The 25,734-nt window shown below is 42.7% G+C and overlaps 1 protein-coding gene across 2 annotated transcripts; it reads left to right on the forward strand.

Moving 5' to 3' along the window:
* The first annotated feature begins 33 nt into the window (after positions 1-33).
* wu:fc17b08 (ligand-dependent corepressor) lies at positions 34-25,734 on the forward strand. 2 transcript variants are annotated; one of them, XM_060072747.1, is made up of 7 exons: positions 34-186; positions 7,998-8,063; positions 9,409-9,488; positions 9,876-10,005; positions 10,345-10,677; positions 11,402-11,495; positions 13,367-19,016. In XM_060072747.1, exons 1-7 carry the CDS (start codon positions 90-92, stop codon positions 14,493-14,495), a joined length of 1,929 nt encoding a protein of 642 aa, XP_059928730.1. In that variant the 5' UTR covers positions 34-89; the 3' UTR covers positions 14,496-19,016. The 2 variants fall into 2 exon arrangements, with proteins under 2 accessions (XP_059928730.1, XP_059928729.1); XM_060072746.1 differs by lacking the exon at positions 13,367-19,016 and adding an exon at positions 19,208-25,734 and having other exon boundaries at positions 38-186.

Genomic DNA, 25,734 nt, shown 5'->3' on the forward strand with positions numbered 1-25,734 from the left:
ACCGCGCTCAACTGGATGCGCGTTCACGCGTAGGCAAGAGCGCTTCCTTTTCCTCAAACGTGAGCGCGTCCAGAGAGGATCTGTAGAAAATGGCGAGTCTGTGCAAGAGGCAGCAATGCACTGTCGAGAGGCGCGGCTTTCGGCAGGAACTTGACTCGTGGCGACATAAACTCATTCACTGTGTAGGTAAGGAAAACGCATTGCACGCCCGATAAATGTATGGTTTCAGGTCCAACGCTCCTCGACGTTTACGGGTGTATTAGCCATCCATAACTAGAGTCAACCCGGGCATCTCCGAGCCACTTTTTTGTTCTCAACTGTTTCCTTTTTCACGACAGCCAGCGGAAAGGCGCTTAGCATAATGATTACGAATCAATCCCAATCGTTTTCGTTGCATCTGGGTAATATTGTTCATCTGCTGTAACGATGCTGTTAATATATTGAAGTTTATTGACGTTAATCGACGTAGTTTTTTAAAGGGCTCCGTATTTGTTTTAAAGGGAGTGTCGAAGAGGAATTACGCGTTGCGTTGGCCAAATTGCGGACCCTGCTCGGAGAATGCGCGTTCTCGTTTGACTGTATACTGTATTTTTCATGGGGCGAGGGCAGTGAATGCTCGTCGATGTTTTCGGTCAACATGGCTTGCCTGCTCAAATCCCTTAATGCATTGCTGCAACGCGAAAGTTCGGATTGCATCAAGACCCCGTAGGACGCCATTGCTGTTATTTTCTGTTTTGAATTGCTAACGATGGGGTCGGTGTCGGTCCTAAAGACATTATCAGCCAAATGTATCTGATCTAGAAGTGAGAAAACAACACACCATTCGGTTTACGAAAATTAAACACACACACACACACACACACACACACACACACACACACACACACACTGTGTTATAACTGTTTTTGATCAACGCAATGAAATATAGTTGATTAAAGTATAAACTGCAGTGATGGTAAGTGTTAACCCTGTTATGTAGTAGGATGCGTCCCTGTAATTTGGTTTTAGTAGTTCTAGCACTGATCATAGCATCCTGCCGATGCCACATCATTACCATAAGGTGCAAAATCTGTATCTTTTTTAAATACTCCAGTCTAAATGTCTGTATGCCTACTTTAAGGGAAGGGAAATCTTTGATAACTGGATGCTGAAATACAGAACCGGTTCTGTATTTCAACCAATCACAACACTGTGTTAAGCTATGCATTACAGTCCCCTGCCTAGGTTTTGCTCCCGTTGAGAGATATATATATATATATATATATATATATATATATATATATATATATATATATATATATATATATATCTCTCTCATGTGTCGTGCTTGATCATTATACCATGGATATCCATCTGAGTCTGGATTTCTGCATCCGGTTACACAAAATATGAATACTAAGTACAGACGCTACTGTAGGCTGGAACATTTTAGTTTTCGTCTGCTTAACCACAGGCAGTATTTTGTTCAACTTTATACACCTGTGTTGCTGAGATCTCTGCTTTGATCTGTAATGTAGTTTGCAACTGTTTGAAATTCCTATTCAAGCAATGAATATTGGTAGAACCAAAGCAGTAGGCTGCTGTCCTACTAACAGAGATGCTGTTGCACTTTGCAGCCGTGGTCAAGGTTGGTTAGTTAACGATGGGCAACTATAGCATTCACCCACATAGCCGTATTGCTGAGCAGAGAGCTATATTTCAGAGCATTTATGTGTGGCACATGCTAATTACACTTAAGGTGTTAAAAGCTTCCCCGAGCATTCGGGCTATGTACTGTGGTGTTGGAGACATTTGGACGTGATGGAGAGAACAATGATTAAACTGGGATTAAGCTGGCAATGCACCTATGGCTAATATTGATTTATTTAACGTCATCGATATGTATATCCAACCTTTTCTAGAGATTATATTTTTTGACCGTACCTAGATTTATCGTTTTGTACAGTTGCTCTACCCATGGCATCAGTGCAAACTGCTTTTGTCAATTTAATAATGCATTTCAACAAATTTATGCTAGGTTTTTGTATTATTTATGTTGTGATGTTCCACATCACTCCATGAAAGTTGCAACAGAAATGTATAGCATTTAACCATATACCTATATTTAGTTCCCTAATGGGATTTAACAATACATCAACACCTAAACTATTTATTAAAAGCTATTTCAAAGCTATATTAATTGTGGCTCTAGTTTTAAACCATTACTTCAAACATGTTAATGTACCATGTTGTTTGAGTCTCCGTATTTCACCAGCAGAAAAAAAGACAAAGTCAAAACATTTTGACGTGTCCAAGCTCCCAGATCCTGGACCTTTCCAGTAGTCATAGAGTTTCTGTTCTCTGACTGACAAATGTCCTTTTGTTTGCCAGTAGTTTAGACCTCCAGAGTCCACGACAACAACCATTATCAGCCTGCCTGCCGTAGAAAGGCAGATTCTGTCTATGACAACAAGGCCATACTTTTGTTTGGCTTTTGGGTGAGGAGGGCTGTTCGCCACCACAACCCTGGCATAGCTGAACTGGACATTTTGTCTTGGTGTATTTAATGCAAGCAGTAAAAGCACAAGCGAAAGAGAAGGACAATTGTTTTATAGAACAGCAGAAACTATTGTGTGTGTTTGTGTGCATGTGTACGTGTGTGTTTGGAAACTCGGACAGCGCCCGGCTGCAAACTACACTGCAGGGCTGAGTAGGCCAACGCTTGTCCCGATTTAGGGAAATTTAAAGTAACAGTAACCGGCTAAAATAGACAAGCCCAAAGTCTGCAATCTAAAAACAAAACCAAATCCAGCGCAAATCCCTTTCGGCTGCAGGCGTCAGCTAAATGACTAAATAGTTATACAACAGTAAGTCTATCCTATGAATTGCTAGTGATACATTTTTTGTGTGTATATGCATCTGTGTTTATACAGCAGCTTCCACACACATCCAGAGCTTTTGGTCTTTCATGTAATGCTTTTTATTCAGCTCACGTGGTCTCTCGGCATCCTTATTCTGGGGTTTACTCCGCGCTGCATTAAACCATTTGTGTGTCAGCTTGCATTACATCACGTTAAACATTCATGGGCATTCCCCCATCCATCCTCTAAATATTTCTAAAAGCTACATCCCTGTTGCTTGCTGTTTAATACTCCTTCAGATCTAGCACCGTACTTGGTACCAAATAATTCACTTTTTCCTCCCTATTAACAAAAGTTGGATGTTCACTGTGGCTGCATTCTTTGATAGTTATCCGCCGTCTTTACTGCGGGATGTTTGCTGAATAGTTATCGCCATTCATGCTTAATGGAAAACGCCTCCTTTGCTATGCGAGCATATGAAGGGGTCGGAGGTCATGCCCGCTACATGGTTGACAAATACCACAGCTGAAATGCGTAATTCAACTTCAAGGCTTTTATATTTGCTGGTTGAGATAAAATCTCCTCTGCTCATATGGGTTTCTCTGCATATCTCCAACAACCAATGGGTTTCTTTCAGGATAGGGTTCCCCCTTTTATCTCCTTTCATATTTGTTGCCTTTGGCAACATTTAAATTGAGGTCCCTTCCTTTTATAATTATTTAATTTTTTGTAGATGTGTGAAACCAGATTAGAAACACTGTGAAACCATGTCATGTACTGTCACTATCATGCTGTGATTAAACGTGCAAATACTTATGTTTCAGACAATTGATATGATTTAGTGTTATTCTCGTCAATGAGCCGAGGATGATCAGGCAGTTCATCGCCTCCTCTAGCCCTACTTTTCATGGACAGTCTTGCCCCACCCTGAGCAATAATCACTGATGTATGGTTCAGTGTATTTTAAATGGGTTGCAGTCTATGCGAGTGAATGTCAGAGGAACCATGGGGTAAGAGCCAGAGGTAGGGCTTATGCTGGTTACCCACAGAGCGCTGAAGCCCCAGCTCTCCGCAGCTCTCGGGAGCCAGTGGGGGTTGGGCTGGGGTTAGATGAAGAGCATGTAGACCCTCACAGCTATGGCCGTGCAGATAAGGCACTGCAGCCGCAAGATGGAGTCTTTGCATTCTATGACCATCTCAGGGGAGGGCTGGAGACGGTCGTGCTGGGTTGTTATTTTCGTAAGGCTCTGGTCTTGAAATGAGTGTAGGATGATTTATCATTTGTAAGTTAACAGATGCATAAGGGGGCGTCCAGATCCCCGTCCTGTTGTGTGGGGTTTGGTGTTTCACTAATGGGACAGAGTGTATCGAGACTGCAAGTGTCTCTTGGGTATTAAAACCTACAGTTTATGAAGATTATTTCAAAAACAGTATTTACTCTGTAAATAAAATATTTTATTTGAAGTACTTTTTGTGCTTCAAATTTTTTGTGATTCTCCCATTGTGTCTTAATGTATTACCATAGAAACGGCAACCCTCCAAGGGGAATGATGTATGTAATAATAACCTCATAGCTCAGCTTTCTACAGCTTCCATTATTTTGTCCCCACTTTATTCCTGCTTCTATAATGAAGGCAAAAACCTCCACTGCAGTTTGCCCCAACCATATGGCAGGATGGTAGAAAACTAGCCAGAGCTATGGGAATTGGGTAAAAGATGTTAAAAAAAATCATCAAACGAAAATAGGTTATGGACAAAATAAAATGGGAAACGTTTTTAGCACATTTTAATCATTTGTTATTCAACTTTCTTTGATTAGACATACGCCGCACTCTAATTTCTGCATTGCATTGCATTCCGACCTGTTCACTGGATCTTAACTAGGGAACAGGCCTGGGGATATCAGGTGAAAGTCACCTTTTGATACCAAAGTGAGACTAGAAGTCATTGGATCATAATGGAAAAGTCTGTCTGTGGGCTTAATTTAGATGCATATTTACATTTAACGTAGGCATGATGTGGATGAGGTTAGGGTATATTTGTTTTATTGTTGCTCTCAAAGGCTTAACTGATCCTTGTTATACACACATTGATGCACATTCATTGTGAGAATAACAAGTGTATTGGTCGAACAGGCATATGTTGAGAACAAGAAGGCTTAGCCCGTGATCTGCTGCTCTAATGTAATAAAATCACCAACAGTGACAGCCACCTTGCTAGTACAATTTACAGCCTTTACTCTTAATTGTTTCTTAACCTAATCCCCCTGGAGTTCCATCCAATGCATTAGGAGGAGACGGCTGGTTAACCAACGGGACGCGGCCAGAACTAAGCTCGTCCAGGGATCTAATCTATAGGCTTGAAAGACGTTGGGCTCCACCACTCATCTGCCGGATATCGGAATGCCAAAACATTAGCCATTGCATCTTTTGCATCTAACCCCGCAAAGACGATTTAGCATCCTATGTTTGGTGTTCCCAGTGTTGGTGTTAAGGTTAGGATTTAGGATTGGATAATCTGATCCTAGATACACACTGAACTCCCTTGAAAGGGGATTTCTCTCCTAAGTGCTGCTCAGAAGGACATGGGTGTCATACCGAATCTATCCTGCTCTGTCAATCCTCCCGAACTGTGATTGGTTGGACATTTAGGTCACGAGTAGGCTAAGACAGATTGGGTTAGTTGTTAATGACGATGAGCTCAGAGGTTCACAGAAAGACTGTTGAGGTTTTTTTTTATCCATAGATCTAACTGTTGAGTGGTCCCCTATCACCGGCCGCTGGCCAACATCTAAACCCTAACCCTAACCCTAACCCTAACCAAGCCCATTTTGTACTTTAACAGCAACTGAAAAGTGTTTGGTGGACTGGAGCGGCGGCCACAAAAGGTTAAACGTTGGTTAAACTTACTAGACTAATAATTATGCAATAAAAGTGTTTTAAGTTTTTTATCAATGCAATTTTGAATTGAAGACCCTCCCTGAACGAATCTACTGTCAGACCTTTTAAAACACCCCTGCACAAATGTCAATGGAAAATAAAATGGCAACATAGTTCAGGCTGGCTGATATTAAGGCTTACTGACGGGCTGCACGCACAAGATGAGTCACGGCGCCACGCTCGCTAGTGGGCGAGTCATGCTTGGTAACCCAATATCTCAGTGCCCCAATTCTTATCTCACCAGTGTCCAAAAGCATATTATTTATACGGCCGCGTTCTCATCCGACACCTTTTTATCAACACTATGATAGGCAGCCTATCGGGTGCAACTGGGTTTCCTCCATGCACTTTGTCATTACCACTTAGCTCTGTACTTCTTTTTGACTCGCGGTTTATATTTTACCTTGGGGCGATCTCAACATCATACCTCTAGCATAATGTATATAGCAGCAATTCAGTGGTGGCCTAATTTCCAGCAAAATTAATTTGCTAATGTTCTGGAACGCCAGAATAAACTTGTAAATTTAAGGACTACAAGAATGTATTTTACACACATCCAGTGACATTTTCACACTGCATTCAAAGATGGTTTGCTGGCATGAAACAACACGCGTAACAAGGTGTGAGGTTTTCCGTTTCTCTGAAACGCATTTCCTTCATGTTCACTTTTTAATTCCTCCATGTATTAAGTATGTTTTGGGTGTGTTGGTTAATATTTCATCTTCTCATGTACGTGTAGCGCCCGTTCTCGTGTGGCCTTCCGTCTGGAACATAAATAAGTGTTCAGGTATGAATGCGTCCTTTATATACATCATGCCAGCATACTGTGTGCTGCTCTTTATACAGCAAAGCAGTATTGCCCAACTGTTATGTTTTGCTGTACAAATCTTCTTTTTTTTTGCCGTTAAATGCCCTCAGCTGAATTCCTAAAGAGTAGTTTGATGCCATGCCGCTGCTCTGTCAAACGAAAGAGGATGACCTACTTTTCTCCCCCCTGCCTCTGAAATATTTCAGAAATAGGATTGGATAGCTGAAGTCCTGCACTAACCCAGAAACCGCCTCGCGCTTGGGCTATAGGCAAAGACTACATTTCACCACCTAACCATCCCTCCGCCCCCTCGCCCCCGCCCCCGCCGCCTTGGTTTGGTGGTTGAGAAGGGGGCGGAGCTGTAAGGGAGGCTGTGAGAATGCTCTTTAGCAGATGATGCCATTCGAACGAGTTGAGTGTGAGTTCAGAAGGAGGGTGGATGGAGAGAGAGGGCTGATGAATTTTGGGCTTCATCTGTGCAAGAATAACTAGGCTAATGTAAGTAGGGCGTTGCTGTGGTTTTATCTTCAGGCAGATTTCACTTTCTGACTTGTTCTCTTCTGATCGTTGGTTTTTTAAGGCTAAAATGGTTTGATTTTAAATGAGTTGATAATTATGTTATTTTGTTGAATTTAAGAGGGACACAAGTTGAAAGCTTAAAATGTTAAATGTTTTGCTTTCGAAAAAAGATTGACTTCACATACAAGTTGAAAGAATATGAGAATATGTCATCTGGTCGGTTTCAGCAGACAGATGTTGCCTCTGACCTCTTTAGCACTTGGTTAAACATATAATACTTTTAATATGGTACGTTGACCCTGTAGTAGCAGAAAGTTAGTCTATATTTAATTGTACTTGGTTTAGTCAAAGGCCATTCTAGCTAAAATGCGGATTTTTGTTTTAATTTAGTTGTATTTCTATGATTAAGGAAAAGCGCAATGTTCGGACCATCCATGTTTAATGTTACCATACTGAGATCTTTATAAAAAAAATCTTGAGGCTTTTTTTATAAAATATACAACGGCAAGTTCTTTCAACTCTATGGTCGTTTCAGTTGCTTGGCAACAGGGGTCTGAGCCTGTGTATTTACTATTAAAGTCAAAAGCTGGGCTGAACACAGATAATGTGTTCAACACAAGAGGCACAGTGGCAGTGGGGGATCGTCAAGAGGAAATGCAAAGACGTACTTTGTTTTAAGTGCTCCAGAATAATTACAGAAGAATATCCTAAATATACGCCGTGAAAATGTCATTTTATTTATGTAATTATAAATCTTTTCAAAATTAATTTATTTGTCCTCTTTTGAACATGCTCCAACACAGTTGGATTGTGAATTTTCGCAGATGAACACTGATGTTTAAATTGTTTTATTTTGTTTCTTATTATCATATTATTCTGATTTTCTTTTAGGTTTTGAGAGTATTCTGGAGGGTCTCTTTGGTCAAGGCCTTGTAGAAGACCTCAAATTGTTCAAAGGTGAGTATCTGTGGACGTCTGCAATAACCGAGATTGGTCCTGCTTGGACTTACGGTGGATTGTTTAAAGGGGTCCCATGCAGTTGATTTCTCATGATGTTCCATGATGACAATACTGGCCCATTGTACCATCTGGTGGCCCTCTGCATTCATATCACTCCACAAGGCGTTCCTTCTGATTGGGATAAGAAGATGCTTTGTGTTGCTATGAAGTTGGTGTTTTGGATAGGGTGGGCCCAGCGTAAAACGTCCTCAGTACCGTTCACAAATTTTTTGACAATGTGCCACGCTAGTAAGACAATAGAGGGCCTTATTGGGATCTTCGTGACATGCGATGAGTGCCTCATATATGTGTGTGTCGACGTATGGCCTCCACAATAGCTGCATGTTACAAAGGCGTCTCGCAAACAAAGTTCGGCTGAATCCAATTGTTCCCCCGTTGCGTCAAATCCTGAATAGAATGAACAAGCTTTTTGTAATGATTCATGATGTTATTCAGATTTAAAATTCATCCAAGTAATCCTGATTATAAAGTCAATGTGCTAATGTCAATGCGAACGCATACAAATGCCACGTGGGCAGAACGAGTATTCGACAGACCTTATTATGCCTAAAGCTAATTTAAAAATTATGGCCTAATTTCTGTGCCTTAGCTTAAACTGCCAGACGCTGCAGCTGATACTGGTACAGTATCAAGGCAGTACATTGCTGCAATATCTCCTAATGGCCAATGTGGGATGTTGACTGGTGATACTACAGGCGCTATTGAAGAGATTCTCTGTCTGACTCAGTGTGGTCTCTACCACAGAGAAGTGTGAAACCGAGCTGTTATGTCCAGATGATTAATGCTTTCACTAGCTGGCTGTTCATATCAGGTTATAATCATTTTCTGCAGAGGTTTTTCTAGCGAGGACGCATGTTCACTGAAGCTGATAAAATGGATATGAAACATTTTGGTTTGTGTCCTAATACTGTCCGAATATTGATTTAAGATGTTTCAGGAAACATGCATATCAATCCAGTATTTAGACATTATTTTAGGTGTTGGCCAATATTCATGTTGGCTATGGCTCAAAGGAACGATTTCTCAGGCTGCTTCCAAATATTCCAAGTGTATTAAAACCTTTTTCTAGTTAGGTTTACTAACCGTGAACATAATCATTTGAAAATATTACACCTGTTCTCAATTCCCTATGGAATTCCTGACCAGCGGAGTTACTGCTCTGGAATTGCATTCCGAAATAAAAGCGGTCTCCATCATCGCAGCAGCAGCGTGTTGTAAGCCATGCAGCGGGGGTTCTTCCTCCTAACAGAGGTTTCATTGTGTGCTTTCTGTCCACCTACAGCCTGTGAGCCTGAAGCAGTGTCTGATTGGTCGTTTGATGAGAACTGTCTCTTCTGCTGCCTCAAGAGGGATAAAGTAAAGGTATGATTTCAGATGATTGTTTTGTCCCACAGCCACAGGAGCCAACCTAGGGAACATGTTCTGCTTCCTCTGGGCCACCCAGATCATATTGACTATGCTGACCCTACTCTTTGTACTGCTTTACAGCTGTTGTGATACAGTTAACAGTAGCATATGAGCCCCTATAAATGGAACAAAAGGGAAAATGGTTGCACACGAAAACGTAAAATTGAATATGGTCTCAACGCCGAGAATGTGTGCATCCTTTCGATGAAAGCAACCCCCAAAAAGGCTTGAGACTAATCAGTATTCATCTTTTATTATTATTGGCGGTAGTGTTAGTGTATTTATTTATCCACATCACGTGTATAAGCCGTATTTCTGAAGACAGCGTTGTTAATTTCACAGGAACATCTTGTTGGCCTAAGCAACGAAGGGCTTGAAGAAACAGTGAAGCCGCTGCTCAACGACCAGACCAAAATCAACAGACTAGAGCAGCAGGCTGAAGAGTTCCTCAATGCAGTCCTTTGCAGAAAAGGTGATGTCGGGAAGCCTTTCACTTTGTAATCCGATCCGGTATTTCTTGATTGATCTACATTTTGGAGTTTTGACATGACACAATATATACATTTTGCGTCATGTAAACTGACGCTTGCGAACTTAAACCCTGGTTAATAATGGATACAAATACTAATAAAAGAATAACCCTACATGTGTTAACATGTATATGTAAATATGTAACCCAAAAGTACCAGTTTGCGCTGCTTATTTTGCACATAGCACCATGTCTGACGCTGTGGCTGTACCCCTCCACTGCGCTGGACTGTGGGCCTGGCCCCGTGCCCCCCCCTCACGCCCGCTGTCGTTTCCTCCTCAGATGTTCCAAGCTTCTCCGACCCGCACATCCCCGTGGTAGCCCGGGAGATCATGCAGAGGATGATCCGCCAGTTCGCCGCCGAATATACCTCAAAGACCAGCACTTCTCAGGACCCCCTCCCGGACAGGCAGCCCTGCTCGGTCCAAAGCCTGCCCCGCCCGCCCTCCTACCCCCCCGTGCCCCCCTGCACCAGCCCGTCGGGCGCCCCCCCAGCCGCCGCCGCCGCCGCCGCGCACAACCAGAACCCCGTCCTCAGCAAGCTGCTCATGGCCGACCAGGAAGCCCCCCTGGACCTCACCGTCAAGAAGCCCAAGGCCGAGCCCACGGAACAAGGTGCCCCCAGAGGCCACAGCACCCCGAGACACCCCGAGACACCCCGAGACACCCAGGGACACCAGGGACACCAGGGACACCCCGAGACACCCCGAGACACCCCGAGACACCCCGAGACACCCCGAGACCCCCAGGGACACCCAGGGACACCCAGGGACACCCCGGGACACCCCGGGACACCAGAGACACCCAGGGACACCCAGGGACACCCAGGGACACCCAGAGACACCCCGGGACACCAGAGACACCCAGGGACACCCAGGGACACCCAGAGACACCCCAGGACACCAGAGACCCCCCGAGACCCCCCGAGACCCCCCGAGACCCCCCGAGACCCCCGAGACCCCCAGGGACACCCGTGACACCCAGGGACACCCGTGACACCCAGGGACACCCGAGACAGCCAGGGACACCCAGGGACACCCAGGGACACCACAGACAGCCAGGGACACCACAGACAGCCAGGGACACCACGGACAGCCAGGGACACCACGGACAGCCAGGGACACCAGGGACAGCCAGGGACACCAGGGACAGCCAGGGACACCACGGACAGCCAGGGACACCACAGACAGCCAGGGACACCAGGGACAGCCAGGGACACCACAGACAGCCAGGGGCATGGGCTCAGAGCGGGGCCAGCCTAGGCTGGCGCGGCCTCTGACGCAGAACTGAACCCTTGTCTTCTGTCTTGTTCTTTTTTTTTGGTCTTCTTTCTTCACAGACGGGGTCCTTGACTTGTCTCTCAGAAAGAAGCGCTACAGCAGCCGCCCTGTCCACAGCCCGTACACGTCCCCAAGCACTCCAACAGTCAAGGGGTAAGATGGAGGGCTGGGTCTGTGTGTGTGTGTGTGTGTCTCTCTCTCCCTCTCCAGTGTCTGAGCACATTTAAACACATTTAATTATCCCCTTAGGCCTTTTAAGTCGCAGGTATAAACCCATTAACCCCTATTATTTTTATGGAAGACTCTATAGACTAAACTCTTGTATTTCACAGCCAGTGCCTGGTAGCCTGGTAGTATGCCTGGTAGTTCTGGTTGCCTAGCCCTCTTCCCGTACATGGCTTCTGCCTTTTGCGTGGCCAGTTGATTTTAGGTTGAATATGAAGTTATATTATAAGATGTAGCTGTGATGGAGGAGCTATGTATTGTTTGGGTTTCCCATAACATAGCCAAACACAAAAACGCATACCAGTTTTTGCGTTCATATTATTCCAAGCTTATCAGATGCTTCTTTTAAAGTCGCAAAATGAGGGTCAGGAAATTGTGGCCAGCTGCACATTACAGTTGTTTAATTAAGTACTACTTCAAATGCATATGGTTATGTAAGTCAACTGTATGGCAAAGCACCATCTGACATGGCCTGGTCAATAACTAGTGGCTAATGCTCCTTGATACCATGAGGTCTCCCTTTACAGGCGACTCGATCACCTACCAGCGAAAATAATTGTTGTTCTCCAAAGCAGAGCACATATTTCTAATAAATCTCTTTTGATTTAAGTCACAAATTGGATTCCCACTCCCCATTCTTAAATCAACCTCTTAAATCAACCAATTCATTTTTTGCCATTTTCCTTGCGGGGTAAAGGAGCTCTTTCTATCTGTGGACACAGATTTTATTGCACTTGAAATGTATCAAGGCTGTAGATCAACTATTAATTTAGAGTAGTTTTAGTCTCAGCTCATTTGCCACAGCTGCCTTCACTGCTGTAGGAGATGATGTGAATCTCATTTAATTGAATGAAGCCTGCAACCCTAACCCTCACTGTTGATCTTTATCTATATATTGATTATATATATATGGAACATTTCTAAAACCAGATCTTATTCATGCTTAATGTTTCCTTTATGCTATTTTCTAGTTGGAAAGCATTGCGCTAAATACTAGATGCAATGAAACATACTTTTACGCTTTTAATTTTATAGTGTTTTCCTCAATATAACCGTGTATTTCGATTCATTTATTTTTCACCTGATCACTGTCTCAGTTTAATCCACTCACTACTAACGCTGAAAGTCATTTACAATGATCGCATTTTGTAGTTGGCATATTGGTGTTCATATAGAGTTAGACCTTCTCAACGTTTCGTATGCAACAGTCCCATATTTGCTGGCTTACTCTTTTATTGCTGTGCTTGTTCAGTGGTACACACACTCACACACTCGCACGACCACACACGAACAAGCACATGAACAAACACGCACACACACAGACAGACACGGGCCAAGCTGGCACTGCTCACAGCGTAACACATAGTCAGTGTGCCCTTGCTCTGCCTCGTATTACCACGGTAACGGCCTCCGGCCTGTGACTATCCTTTAAGCCACAACAAACACAAAAAAAAATCTATGTATTCCATTTTATTTATTTCATTTTTTTATTTGTTTCTTTACCCCGAGTTTTGTGTTTTGGTTTTGTTTTTCTCCTATGTTGTTGGAAAAGTTTGTCAAGAATCATCAAAATCCAAAACAAATTCCTACCGTTGAGCAATTTTGTTCGCACACTCCAACCTGCCACATAGATGTGTCTAAAGATATCCATTTGACGTGTTAGTGGTGTTACCCGAGCAAGGCCATCTAATAAAGGAGTGGCCAACACCCTCCCCTCCCCATCATCCTCCTTTGTAGAATAAGAGACTAAAGGCACTGTGCAAGCTCTGCTTACGCCAAATTTCCTTCCATCCAATCAGGCGATCGTTGAGAGCGGACGGACAAGTCGGGCTGTTTATGAGGAGGCTACAGGAGGGGAGGAGGGAGAATGTCGGCCGCTCCGCCTATTATAAGCCTTTCCATCGTCTTGCGTATTCGCTGCACATCAAAGAGGAGGTTGGTCTGGCTCAGGAGAGTGACCCCGAGTCACCTCCCAGCCAGAACCACGGCTCTCGGAGCCCCGCGCTCGCCGCCGATCGCTCGCCGCCAGCGCTCCTCTCTAACACTCATTTCGGAGCCCTGCTCAAACTGCGGGCCAGCCGCCCGTCCAGCGAGCACCTCAAAGACCTGCCCCGGCTGCTGGAGGCCAGTGGGCTGTGGCCCAGGCCGCTGGGCGCCGCTGGGGAGCCCCTTCTGCAGGACGGCTTCGGGGAGCCGGGCCTCTCCGCGTCCCATTTGTCCTCCTTCGACCTCAAGATTCCTCAGGTGCGCGGTCTGTCGACGGGCAAAGAGCCGGCGTGGTGCTCCCTGGAGAACGGCCTGGGGAAGGCTCTCGCCTCGGAGCCGCTCTGTAAGGACCGAGGCGGGGTCCGTCCTCTCCCAGGGGCAGAGAAGGACTACTGGCACTACGAAGCCCACCAGCCGGGTGGCGCTCTGGACTCTGAGTCAGACCTCAGCTCCAAGCAGCCCAGGAAGAAGAGGGGCCGCTACCGGCAGTACAACACTGAGCTGCTGGAGGAGGCCATCGTGGTGGTGATGGGCGGCAAGATGAGCGTGTCCAAAGCCCAGTCGGTGTACGGCATCCCCCACAGCACCCTGGAGTACAAGGTCAAGGAGCGCCTGGGCACGCTGAAGCACCCCCCCAAGAAGAAGCTGAGGCTGATGAGCCAGGCGGAGGACGCCCTGGACTCCCCCGAGGGCAGAGGGGACTCCCACGAGGCCAGAGGGGACCCCCCCGGGGGCAGAGGGGAACCCCGGGACGCTGCCTCCCAGCAGGGCTGTCCTCCCATGGAGGACGGGACTCGGGTTCACAGTTCAGGGCTCACTCCAGATGAGTATGGTACCATGAAACCAAAAGGTCCTGATGATGATGAAGATGAGTATAGTACCATGAAACCAAAAGGTCCTGATGATGATGATGAAGATGATGTTGACGATGAGTTGTTGTAAAAAGAGAGGGATGTTTCGTCAATATTCGTCAAACAGTGGCAAAGTTGGCTTTTTAAATGATGGCTTTCAGTCTGGCAGAGACACACAACCGTTAACCTCCTGTCCCCAATCATTTATATTGTTTAATACCACTGTTGGTATTCGTTGTTCTAGCAATTCAAAGCTGAAACTAGCCGAAGCATTTTAACACATGGCAGTAACACTGCATTTTTATAAAAACTAAATTAACAAGCTCATGACATGATCTGAAACCGCCTGTCTATGCCAGTGGCGCCCCTTGCTGCCCTCTTTTAGTACTTATTTTTGTTTTCTATTTAACTTTAGAGATTGGTCACTTTAATCCTATACACTTTAATTAATGCTAAGCACTGTAAATAACACTTGAAATCTAATTGATACACGCTTCCATTTCCAACATGCTTGCTGAACCGGGCCATTTAACTAATTTGTCACTGTTTTGCAAATGTTCAAACTAAAAGGAACACGATCATATCGTGTTCCAAAAAGAGAGTGGTACAAAAAGAGATTCTCATGGTTCAGCACCTCTCTTTAAAAGAAGAAAGTTATTCCAGGTTTTTTAATATTTTATTTGTGGTCCATTCTGTTCAACAGATGTTCACCTCCCTTTGTTTTATACAAACAACAATAAGACATGTCAAACATCAGTATATTTACACCCAGATCTGTGATGCACTTCTGCCACATCTCAGCTTCACCCACCTCAGGATATACTTCATGTTAAATGACTGATCAGGAAAGTATAAAGGAACGATTTTTAATAAGCACACAAGATTACCTCACTCAAAAGTTATACTTGCGCATTTCAGTGCCTCATATATCGTGTTTGCTCATCTCTTTAAATAAAGGGGGATAAATACCACACTTAAAATCCTTTTTAAGATATAATGCGAAATGTCTAAATTTTGGACAGTCGTGCACACCTTACTATCGTGTAAACTTCACAAGCTACCTTAACCAGTATCAACAGCATTTTTTTTTAGTGCCCGTATGAGCCTTTTCGTCATTTGATTCCAGGTTTCAACTTTATAATACTCAAACTTGGTATAATGTCTCTGGGATTCGATTTTTTTATTTAATTGAATGTTTCTATGTTGTAACTTTTTTTTCTATACACACTGTTTGAATAGTAGCAGTTATACATTGACTCTATTTCTCTGATGTTTATGGCGGTAATAATTACACACGCACCTACTTCAAGACTCATTTTCATCTGCTAGGACTCCATTTTAATATAGGCGCTTCTGGTGACAAAGGAAAGTCAATAATACTTTGCTCATCTGTACGGACATCAACTTAAAAGGCTGCGATGCAGAACTGCGTTGGCTTTTCCACCAATGCATTACTAAAGCGCCTATCCTCAACATGTGGTACAAAACCTGCTATGTTTCAACAGTTATACCTCAGGACACTCAGTGCTTTGGGATCAAGTACCCACAACCACCTTTTTATTTAATTATTTTGGATGTTATATTTATATGTATTTATTTAATTATATTTTAACATTTTCAGTGCAGTCACTGTTTGTTTATTATTATTTATTTGATCTACTGGCAGTAAATGAAACTGGAAACTTTTTTTAATGCATTCACTTTGAATGCATACGTTTTAAATTAGAAATTTTAAAGGTTTTGTAGGAACAGCTCTTAACCATGTATCTCAGCATCTCAGTATCTAGTTTATTCAGAGTAATTACGGAAAAAGCCTAGATTGTTAACACAAATTTTAAAAGCTAGTGAAAATCGACTGAATCGTATCAGGGACATGTGCACGTAGGTTAATACCACAGGATCCACCGAAGCAACTTTGATGCATCCTTCTCTTTGTGGTTCTGAGGATTCTGTATATAAAATACAGAAACAACTCGGATGAAGGCACATAAGATGTGGACTACTTTGAAACTAAGTTTATTCGCATTATCATTTCAGATGGTGGTAACGGTTGAATATTTGTCCTTATTAGTTATAAGTTAGGTTAAGGACATCTGACTCCAAATGCATTTTATCGTTAAATGAATTTACTAATTATCGCTATGTTAAAGATATGGTAGTGCAAATGTTTAAATTCAATTTATAAAATGTAAAAAAAAAATAGTCAGAGTAAGTAAAATAGCTTAATGGGTTATTCTTGCTATGACAATCACCTAGCATTGCTTTTGTCATGTGCATGCATATAAAATATCCAAACGCTACCTTTTAATTTTTTTCCAAATTGCCATCTGTATAGAGCTTAAAAACCGGTAATATGCTCCCCTTATTAATGTCCACTGTAGCACGATCTAATCGATTTACTACCTCATCACAAAATATTTTATGATCGCTTTGAATCGTAGCTTCTTCATGCCTATTCCATTAAAGCAACACGCAGGATCTCGGAAAAGATATCGCTCTCGGTGTGAATCATGACGACACCTTAAATATTTTGGATGAGCAGAGTTAATCACTGCTAGTTTAGTGATGCAAGGTCACAAAGGGCTCGCCTCACAAAGCTAACACGGTGGGAGCCTGACTTTTACCAAAGGGTACAATCATCTGTACATACTTTAGAGGTATCCTAAAAGTTGACTCGCCCAGCGGGACATTTATGTATTTATTTCTACGTTTATATTTTTGTGTGTGTTTTTGAAGTCTTTGCAGCTAGTGTATATTACAAATATGTAGTGATTTTAAGTGATTAAGGGGTAAGTTAATTTATATTAAGTATCAAATATAATTTTATTAAAATATTAGAATGGATCTAACCGGTTTGGAATTCATCTTGCGCAGTATATAATAATGGATCTAAATGGATGGGAGTGTATAAAAAAGGAGGTTTTATTAAACTGGAACACACACATATAGTAAAGCTCTCTATGATGGAGACGGAAAATAACATATTTTGAAAATTGACATTTGATTGATTATAGATAATTTCTGTGTTGACACATGTTTATCTTGAATCGCTTATTATGTTTGAACTTTTAGAAGATCTGAGTCTCAAAGGAAGATCATAACTGATCATGCTTGTCAGTATAGACATCTGAAGTCTTAAGTTTGCATTCATATTAACGTGTGGAATGAAATGAGTTGTATTTTGCATGACTAGTTAAGTATGGACTTAAGCAAATGTATAATTAGACGGATTGTGCAAATGGAAACTTCTTTAACAAAAATCCTAATTTCAACAATGGAGTAATGTCAAGTAGACGATGTGCATCCTGGATTTGTGAAAAGCATTTTATGGTTAATGTAAATAACCCATAATGTTTTAATCTATACTGTAAAGTAAACTGGCGGTCTACCTTTCATTGTAAAATAGCGTCTGTGCAATGTCTCCTGCTCATGATATCCGAAATGTCAGTTTGCTTATTGACTTGTCTGTTATAGCGACCACATCGTGTTTTAATGTTGAGTGAGACAGAGGAATCCTCAGTGACGATGCTCATGTCACTATCTCTATTCAGGTACTTAACCGACTTTAACCTAACCAGCGGGGATATTGAGTTCCTGAACATGCCAAATGGTCAGGTTATAGCTGCAGCAAATGTTATTTTTAAATCTAACAAATATCAAATATTTTTATCCATTTTAAAGGTTACTATTTCAGATATTATGGCTTGCTGTACACGTTCTGATTGTTTCTGCTGGTGGCTAACCCTATCCTACATCTTTTCATAGTTTCATTGTTATTTTTGTATATTGTTATACACTGAATGTCAATGCTCACTTAATTTAGATGGGAAGTTTTTTTTTCAATAGTTTTATTCTTCTAAGTTGTACGGTTTACAGTGCCTCAAAAGAAAAATGTATAACTTAGGTTCTACTAAACACTACAACATAATGTAAAAACGGTATGTTCTACTGTATGCAATGTCATGGCATACAGTTGCATCATTGCATTATAAAAAAAAAAGAAGTTAAGATTGAAAAAGGCTTTAGATTTAATAATCCTATTGATAAACCTAAATGTTGCATATACTTTTTCCCCCATTTTCTTTAGATAAATTAAAAATTGAAACGTCAATATGACATTTGCATGTTTTTTTTCAATGAACATGACATTTTGTTCATGAGGAACCACAAAATCCCAAATGTTTTAATTTCAAACTGCTTTGGTCTGCCTCACTATCAGGAAAGACAATTTGTTGTCAAGGCGTTCTATTCTCAACTGAAAGGTTTTGGGTTGAGTCTACATTAGATCTTTATGTTCTTGGTGTTGAGGTGGTTTGTAAGGCTCGTGGTCCGATTATGTAATACATTTCACCAGATCTTTTATACTGTTTGATTATTGAAAGCAATGCTTATTCTTGTTTTTAAAATGATTTTTTTTCTGATATGTCTACATGAGGTACCATAAATTAATGTATTGTGCATGTGTAGAATTGTATTGACGTACACTGTAAGGAACCAAGCCCACATTTAAGGTAAAAATATGAAATTAATTGTAACTTTAATTGGTCAAATGCACTGGATGAAAGTTTTACTTTATGAAATCACTTATTCTTCTAATAAATAACTGAGAACACTTATGGCTACCTGTTGTGTTACTGTTTGTTGTTGTAATAAATAAGATGGGATACGCTTCCTAGGTAAAGATAATTATACCGTCCTACTTTTCCTCCTTTGGAAATATTGTATTATTTGGCAGATGTATTTCTGCTCAAGATTTGTGCTTGCACCCAATTCACAGTATTTTCTCATTTTGTTTTTTTTCAGTGAGTCTTCTGAAATACCGATTTCAAAGGCGAAGGAGCTGCAGTCCACGTCAACGCTGGAGCAGTTCATGGCCAAACTCTGCCTTCACCATCAACAGCAGATAGTGGATGCCCTGGGCTTTCTCCAGACTGAAGTCAAGGCATTGGCATCGCAAGCTCCTTGCAATAACTCGGAGAAGCAGGAAAACGCTCCTTCCGTCATGACATCAAGCCTTGGCACCTGTGAGAAATCTAGCTCAGAACTAAGGCTTCCTAATGCATCCACTCATGATGCAAAAGGTATGTCTCTAGTTATTTCTGGTACTCCAACAACATCAACAAGTAAGGAAGTTCCAGGGGAAGTGATATCGCTAAAATCCATTAATCCCGACCCACCTTTAGATCTTCACGCATTGGGTTTGAGAAGTGCCACACCTCTAGTCAATTCCACTCAAAATACAGCGGACTCTGAAAACAACCGGGATCATGTTCCTCTCAAAATGAAGATAATGAAGACCAACAAACTTGCAGATGGGAAGAAGTTATCATGTGTGCTCACCACTTCTCTTCTAACGCAGACCGACACTGTTGCAGACAGGCAGGCTAATTCCGGCTGCAACCCCTCCAACAAATCTGTCTCTCAGAGTGCTAGACTCAGCTCCCCTGTGAAGAGGCACAGCCAGCCTGCTCACCTGAACCGAGATGGACAGCAGGACTCTCTTGGAAAAACCAAAGACACATCGTCCAAATTATTTTCCCCTCATAAAACCTCAAATACACATCACACGCCAGACACCCCTCGGACTGCCAGAAAGACCATCCGGGACTCCCCTGACCACAGGCCGAGGAACTCCGGTTCTAGGGTTGTAATAGACCCAGACCTCGGACATTGTGACATTGTGTATATCAACAAACCGATTACAGAGTGTTTGAGGGAACAGCATGGACACTTACCACCAAGGCGCAATGCAAGGAAAAGCACCAGGGGGCACATGTACGTGGAGGAGATGTGGGAGCTTAAAACGGTCCGCACTTTGGCTGGACGGAATGGAAGGAGAAGCTGTCCTAACCCAATGCCCGAGATCGTCACGTCGGTAACCCCGAAGCAGGCGCTCACCAAGCCGGATGGGGTACCGCCCGTAGATATGATCTTTGTCGGAAGTGGGGGGGAAACTTGTCAACAAATGCCCACTGAGCAGTCTAACGTGAGAGAGATGCCAGAGACGGGACATACGGAGGTAGGGGCAGCTCAATTGGATCTTGTAGTTGAAACCAGTCTGACGGATCAGAGAAAAATAAATGAACCGGCAGCTTCTCAATCTCCTTTGACTGCCTCAACAGAGAATGGCGATAAGGAAGCTGCCGATGTAGTACAAGAGGCAAATTCAATGCATGCCACAGAAAGTGACCTCTCAAAAGAAAAGGCCCTCCCAAAAGAAAGTCAACTTCCAGAAGAGAGTGACCTACCAGAAGAAGGTGACCATGAAGAATTTGACTTACCTGAAGACATTGACTTAGCGGAAGTTCAAATGCTACCTAAACCAGTTGAAGAACTACAGATGGTGAATGAGGTCTTAAATAAATTGACTGAACAACAAATACCAGAATGCACAATGGGTGAAGACGCAGAGCCAGTACTTTCAGAAAGTATTTTGTCAGAGCAGCAACAAATTGACACTTTGCCATCAGTAGCTGAAGCCGATGAGGAAGAGGTCAGGGAGAGTAGTGGGAACATAGAGGGTGAGCAAACTCTGGAGCCAAAGCTAGAGGCAACAAAGCTTTCAGACAATTTAGTTGCAGGACTTAATTCTACAGCTGCTCCTGCAGAGAAAATCTCCAAGGAGCAGCAGAGAAAGGTAATTGCACAGATTAAAAGTGATGTAAAACATTCAGTATCAGGGGATGAAGATGAGGAATATGATGTTTCCACAAAGTCACTACAGTCGCTGTTGAAAGAATTGCCCCCTTGGCGCAGAAAAAAAGGGGCTGTGATTCCTCTGCCAAAAAGGGTAAAAGAAACTCAGGGCGTTATTGTAGGCTACGTAAATGGACGGCCCATAGCGGCTTCTGATAGAAGTTTGCGACGGAGATCAAGTTCTGCTCCGCCAACACCTACCAAAGCCACGGAAACACCAAGTCCTTCTGTTTCAGAACACAGTCCTCGGGCTAAACATATTCCGGAGACTATCGCAGCTATAACTTCAGAGGATAGCTCTGTCGTTCCACAAGAGACGGAACAAGTTCCTGCAGTTCCGCTGACCCCAGTTAAACGTTATAAACGGCTTTCAAAGTTTGCCATAAAACGGCGCAAGAGGAGATCAAAGGCCAAGGTCGAGCATGAACAACAACAAACCGACGTTCCGGTTGTCCCTGAAAATGCTCCTGACCATCTTGCTGATGAACCCGTTGGTATCCCTGAACACACTCCATCTCAACTGCCTCTCTGCTCAGCAAATCAGCCACCTGAAACGACTGAATCGCCGATCACTCAAAGTGCTGTAACGTCTTCCTCGCCAACCCCAAGCTCTCCTGATTCTATTCGATCTGCAGATGTTGTCCAACCTCTCCCCGAGCTCCCTGACACCTCTGCTTCATCTCCTTCGGTTGTGTCTCCTCCTTCACCCATGGGCTCGGCCCTCCCTGTAGCTTCTGAACAATCCCAAAAGTGTACTGATTCTGAAAGTCCTGTTGAATCGAGTATTGCTTGTGGCGACTCGGCTGCAACAAGTGCTGAGGAAATTCAAGAAACAACGATGGAAAATGTGTTACTGACCAAACAGAAGGAACCTAGATCTGAGGAGGTTGTAGATGGTAAGGCTGAGAAACCGAATGTTTGCCATCTGGTCTCCAGTCTATTAGAAAGTCAGAGTGGCATTAGCGAGGACCTTCAAATGCAGACTATTCCCTTGGCAATTGAGAAGACTTTACAAAAAGATGAAGCGGGTGAATCTGAGGAAAAGCCTAACGGATGTTTGTTAGTGGATGAACCCTCCCTTGAGGATTCCAACACCCCCTCAGTGGTAGAGAAGCCAGCAAGGATGCCATTAAGAAATGAGAGTAGTAAGGCTGAAACGTCCAACCAGTCTTTAAGTCCACAGCCAGCTGAAGACCGGAAACTAGCTTTAAGATCGCAAAGAACGGCCACAGCTTCCACCAGTGCTATTGGCGTGGGAGGAAGACAAAAACAAAGGGCATCTCCTATTAGAAGGAAGTCAATGATGATGTCAGGTAGCTTGCTGCAGCCAGGTCCAGAAACCCCTTTTGTTTTGCAACCTCGCGATCCCCCTAAACAAGCTGTCCACAAACTCTTTGAGACTCTTAATGGGGAAGATAACCATCACATAATTAACAACTTGAATATCAAGTTTGACCGGATGCAGAAAGGATGGATCCAAATGGACAAGGAGGGACAGCCAGCAACAAAATATAGAAATAGATCGGACAGACAGGCAGCTATTTGGAAAAGTAAACGTAGGACAAGAAAACCAAAATCTTCTGAGCAGCATAAATACTCACCGGTACAGATGCTTTTCATGAAAAACTTTAATCTTACCAGTATTTGTCAATGGTACCTTGAGTCAACAGAGACCAAGTCTCTCGTCATCATTAAAAAGATTAATACACGTCTTCCATCTGAAACCCAGCTCTGCTTCCACAGTTCCTGCACAAGTTCCTCCCAAGGAGTGTTCCCAAGCCTGCAGGCGGAGCGTCTGAAGAAACATCTGAAGAAGTTTGCCATTGCCTCCCCGATAAAGAACAATGCCAAGGGCCAAAAGCTCATTGCCAAGGCCCTGGAGCAAGAGTCAATCCGAGCTAAAGATAGGAAAGAACTACCCACTGCAAACCAGGCTCTAACTAGGCCATTCTCCGCATCTGCCAAAGTGCAGGTGCAGATAGCTGAACCCCATAAAGTTTCAGGTAAATCCAAGAACCCAACTAGTGCAAGGATTTTGCGAAAATATTCTAATATCAGGGAGAAAATGCAGGTACAGCAAACTAGTATTGGGCTAAAAGAGGCAACCAAAAGCTTAAAATGCAGTACATTGAAAATGTTGACCCCAGCACAATCTGACCCCAAGCCTGATCTTAAATCACCTCTCAAGAAACAGAAATTGACCCTGCCTGAAGCTGCTCAAACAAGAGTGTATAAGCCAACCGCTAGTAATGCCAAGGCAAATCCTGGTAGGAAATCTACTGAAAAGCCCAGTGCCCCCGAGAGAACCGCCAAGAATTCGGCCAGCAGTAGAGCACCAAGGGATCCGGCGAAAGAAACCGTTTCACCACAAAGATGTTCTCAAAGGCTAGGAAGCCCTAAAACAACATCTACAAGCAAAGTTAACTCGAACAAAAAACAGTTGGAAACAAAGAAAAAAGATGTGGAAAAGTCTCCTTTGGCTAAGCAAAGTAGTTCAAAATCCCAGACAAAGGAGCCTGCACCAAAAGGTGTTTCAGAAGGTGAAACTGTTGAGGCTGTGGTCGAAACTCCACAGCAAATGGACTTGAAGCCTCCAGTCTCCCCTGATCAGGTCTTGACAAGGTCCCAGAGAAAGATGGATGCTATAAACGTGAGCCCCGCTTTGGATAATCCATCAAAGTCAAGAAAAGGTCGGCCGCCTGCATCCGTTTCCAAGAATAATACAGATGCCGTGGTTACAAGGAGAGGCACTCTAAAATCAGTTGGTAAAAAAGGTATTGTGACTTCACCATCACGCAGTGTAAGAAAAGCCACAAAAAGATCCTCTGAAACTTTGGAGACCCCTGTGAAGCGCACAAGGATGTCCGCTAAAATAAAAGACTGTACCCCCTAACCCATTCATCCCCCAAAAAGTATCTGCTATTTTGTGTAATATAATCCAACTTGTAAGAAGACACACGTTTCAGAAGAAGAAAATGCAGATATCTTAAGATATTTCAGGATGAAAGTGTCACTGTATATATTTGAGGATTCAAGGGTTTCACTTTGGTTTTTCAACACGTGTGTGGCTGGAGACCCCCCCCCCCCCCCCCCTGCGTGTTTAGCAAGCTAGTGTAGACAAAGCTTCCAGGTCTGTTATTAAGGCTGAGCAAGGTGCTGGACTATGGTATGTCCGTGGGTTTGTGTTCACTGAGTGTTCACAGTGCATCGGATACATGTTTCAACTCAAAATACTTTAGCAGTTAAGTTCCACTAACCTGGCCTCCCTGGCCTGTCCGGTAATCAGAGCTTCGTGAATATGTGACTTTTGTGGTCTGGTGCCTTATTTATAAAAACAAAACCTTGTTTGTGATCGAATTTTTTGCTGTGAAAACTTGTTTTTCGGACGATTGCACAGTGTCCCGTTGTCGGAGAGGGGGTTGAATCATGAGTAAGATTCCTTTCATTTGTGCATAGAGTTGCTTTTCTACGCCTGCATAGTGTACAGTATACGCCACCTCATGCATAATATGTAATTTAATTTGTCCATTGAAGCATTGGGATTTATGCGATCATTCTTTGTGTGTTTTTATTAAGCTTCTCATGTCCCCCAAAGCATTAACATCATTATCCTTCTTATTGTGACTTGTAGATTATGAAGCAGACACTGGTCTGGTAAACATCGAAGCAGGCTGGCTTCTAAGCAGGCATTCTCTCTAACTTAATTTATGTTTGCTTATTGATAAATGTACATTTGGTTATGCTTTTTGGGCTTTTTTAAAATGGTGTTTATGGTTGATTTTAATTATCCATTATTTTCATACTACCATCCTCATCGGAGAATGTTATAAAATCATCTTCCCATCTAGGAAAGAGTTCTCAGAACTTTTTGTTGAATCTTGTTTTTGTTGTTGAACGGAACCCCTGAAAGATTATACATGTACATTACAGTCACAATGACTGATCATCTGGTCTTTTGGACAGTGGATGATTCACTAATGGTTTGGATAATTCTATAGAAAATGTGTACGGCACGTCAAAAGCAGAGCAGATACTCATAATATTGGATGGCCATTTTGGTTCTGAAGTTCAACCGATACTTGGTTATGTTTCTCTCCTTGCACTGTGTCCATGAATCACCATCATTATGGACACATATTTTCTGCGTGTGATCATGGCACAGTCCTCAATCATACAACCCAGTATGCCTCAATACTTTTGACTTTTAAAAAAAAAATCTTGCTGACTTGCTGGCAGACGTCTCATAATGTGAAGTTTCTGTACTTCTGCAATAGTCATTTACATTGGTGTATGATCAGAGGAAAAAAACGACACAACTTTTTAGCACAGTGTTATTTTTATTATGGTCATTTCTTGGAGGAAATAAGCATTTGTAAATGTAGAACCTTTAATTTTTGTTTTATTGTTATTTAAGTAACACTGATCTAGGCAGATGCATCCCGTAGATTCCCCAACAGTCAACCAAATAGATAACTTGAACATGTTTTATTCTTTACAGCTGTTATTTATAGATCTGGATTTTGTATATATCAGAAAGAAATGGCAATGCTTTATTTGTGTTTGCACCAAGAATGATACATATTTTATGTTAAAACTGTATTTTTGCTGGATTTCATATAAAGATTTTGAATTTT

This window comes from Gadus macrocephalus, chromosome 15 (genome assembly GCF_031168955.1).
Source record: "Gadus macrocephalus chromosome 15, ASM3116895v1".
Taxonomy (NCBI): domain Eukaryota; kingdom Metazoa; phylum Chordata; class Actinopteri; order Gadiformes; family Gadidae; genus Gadus; species Gadus macrocephalus.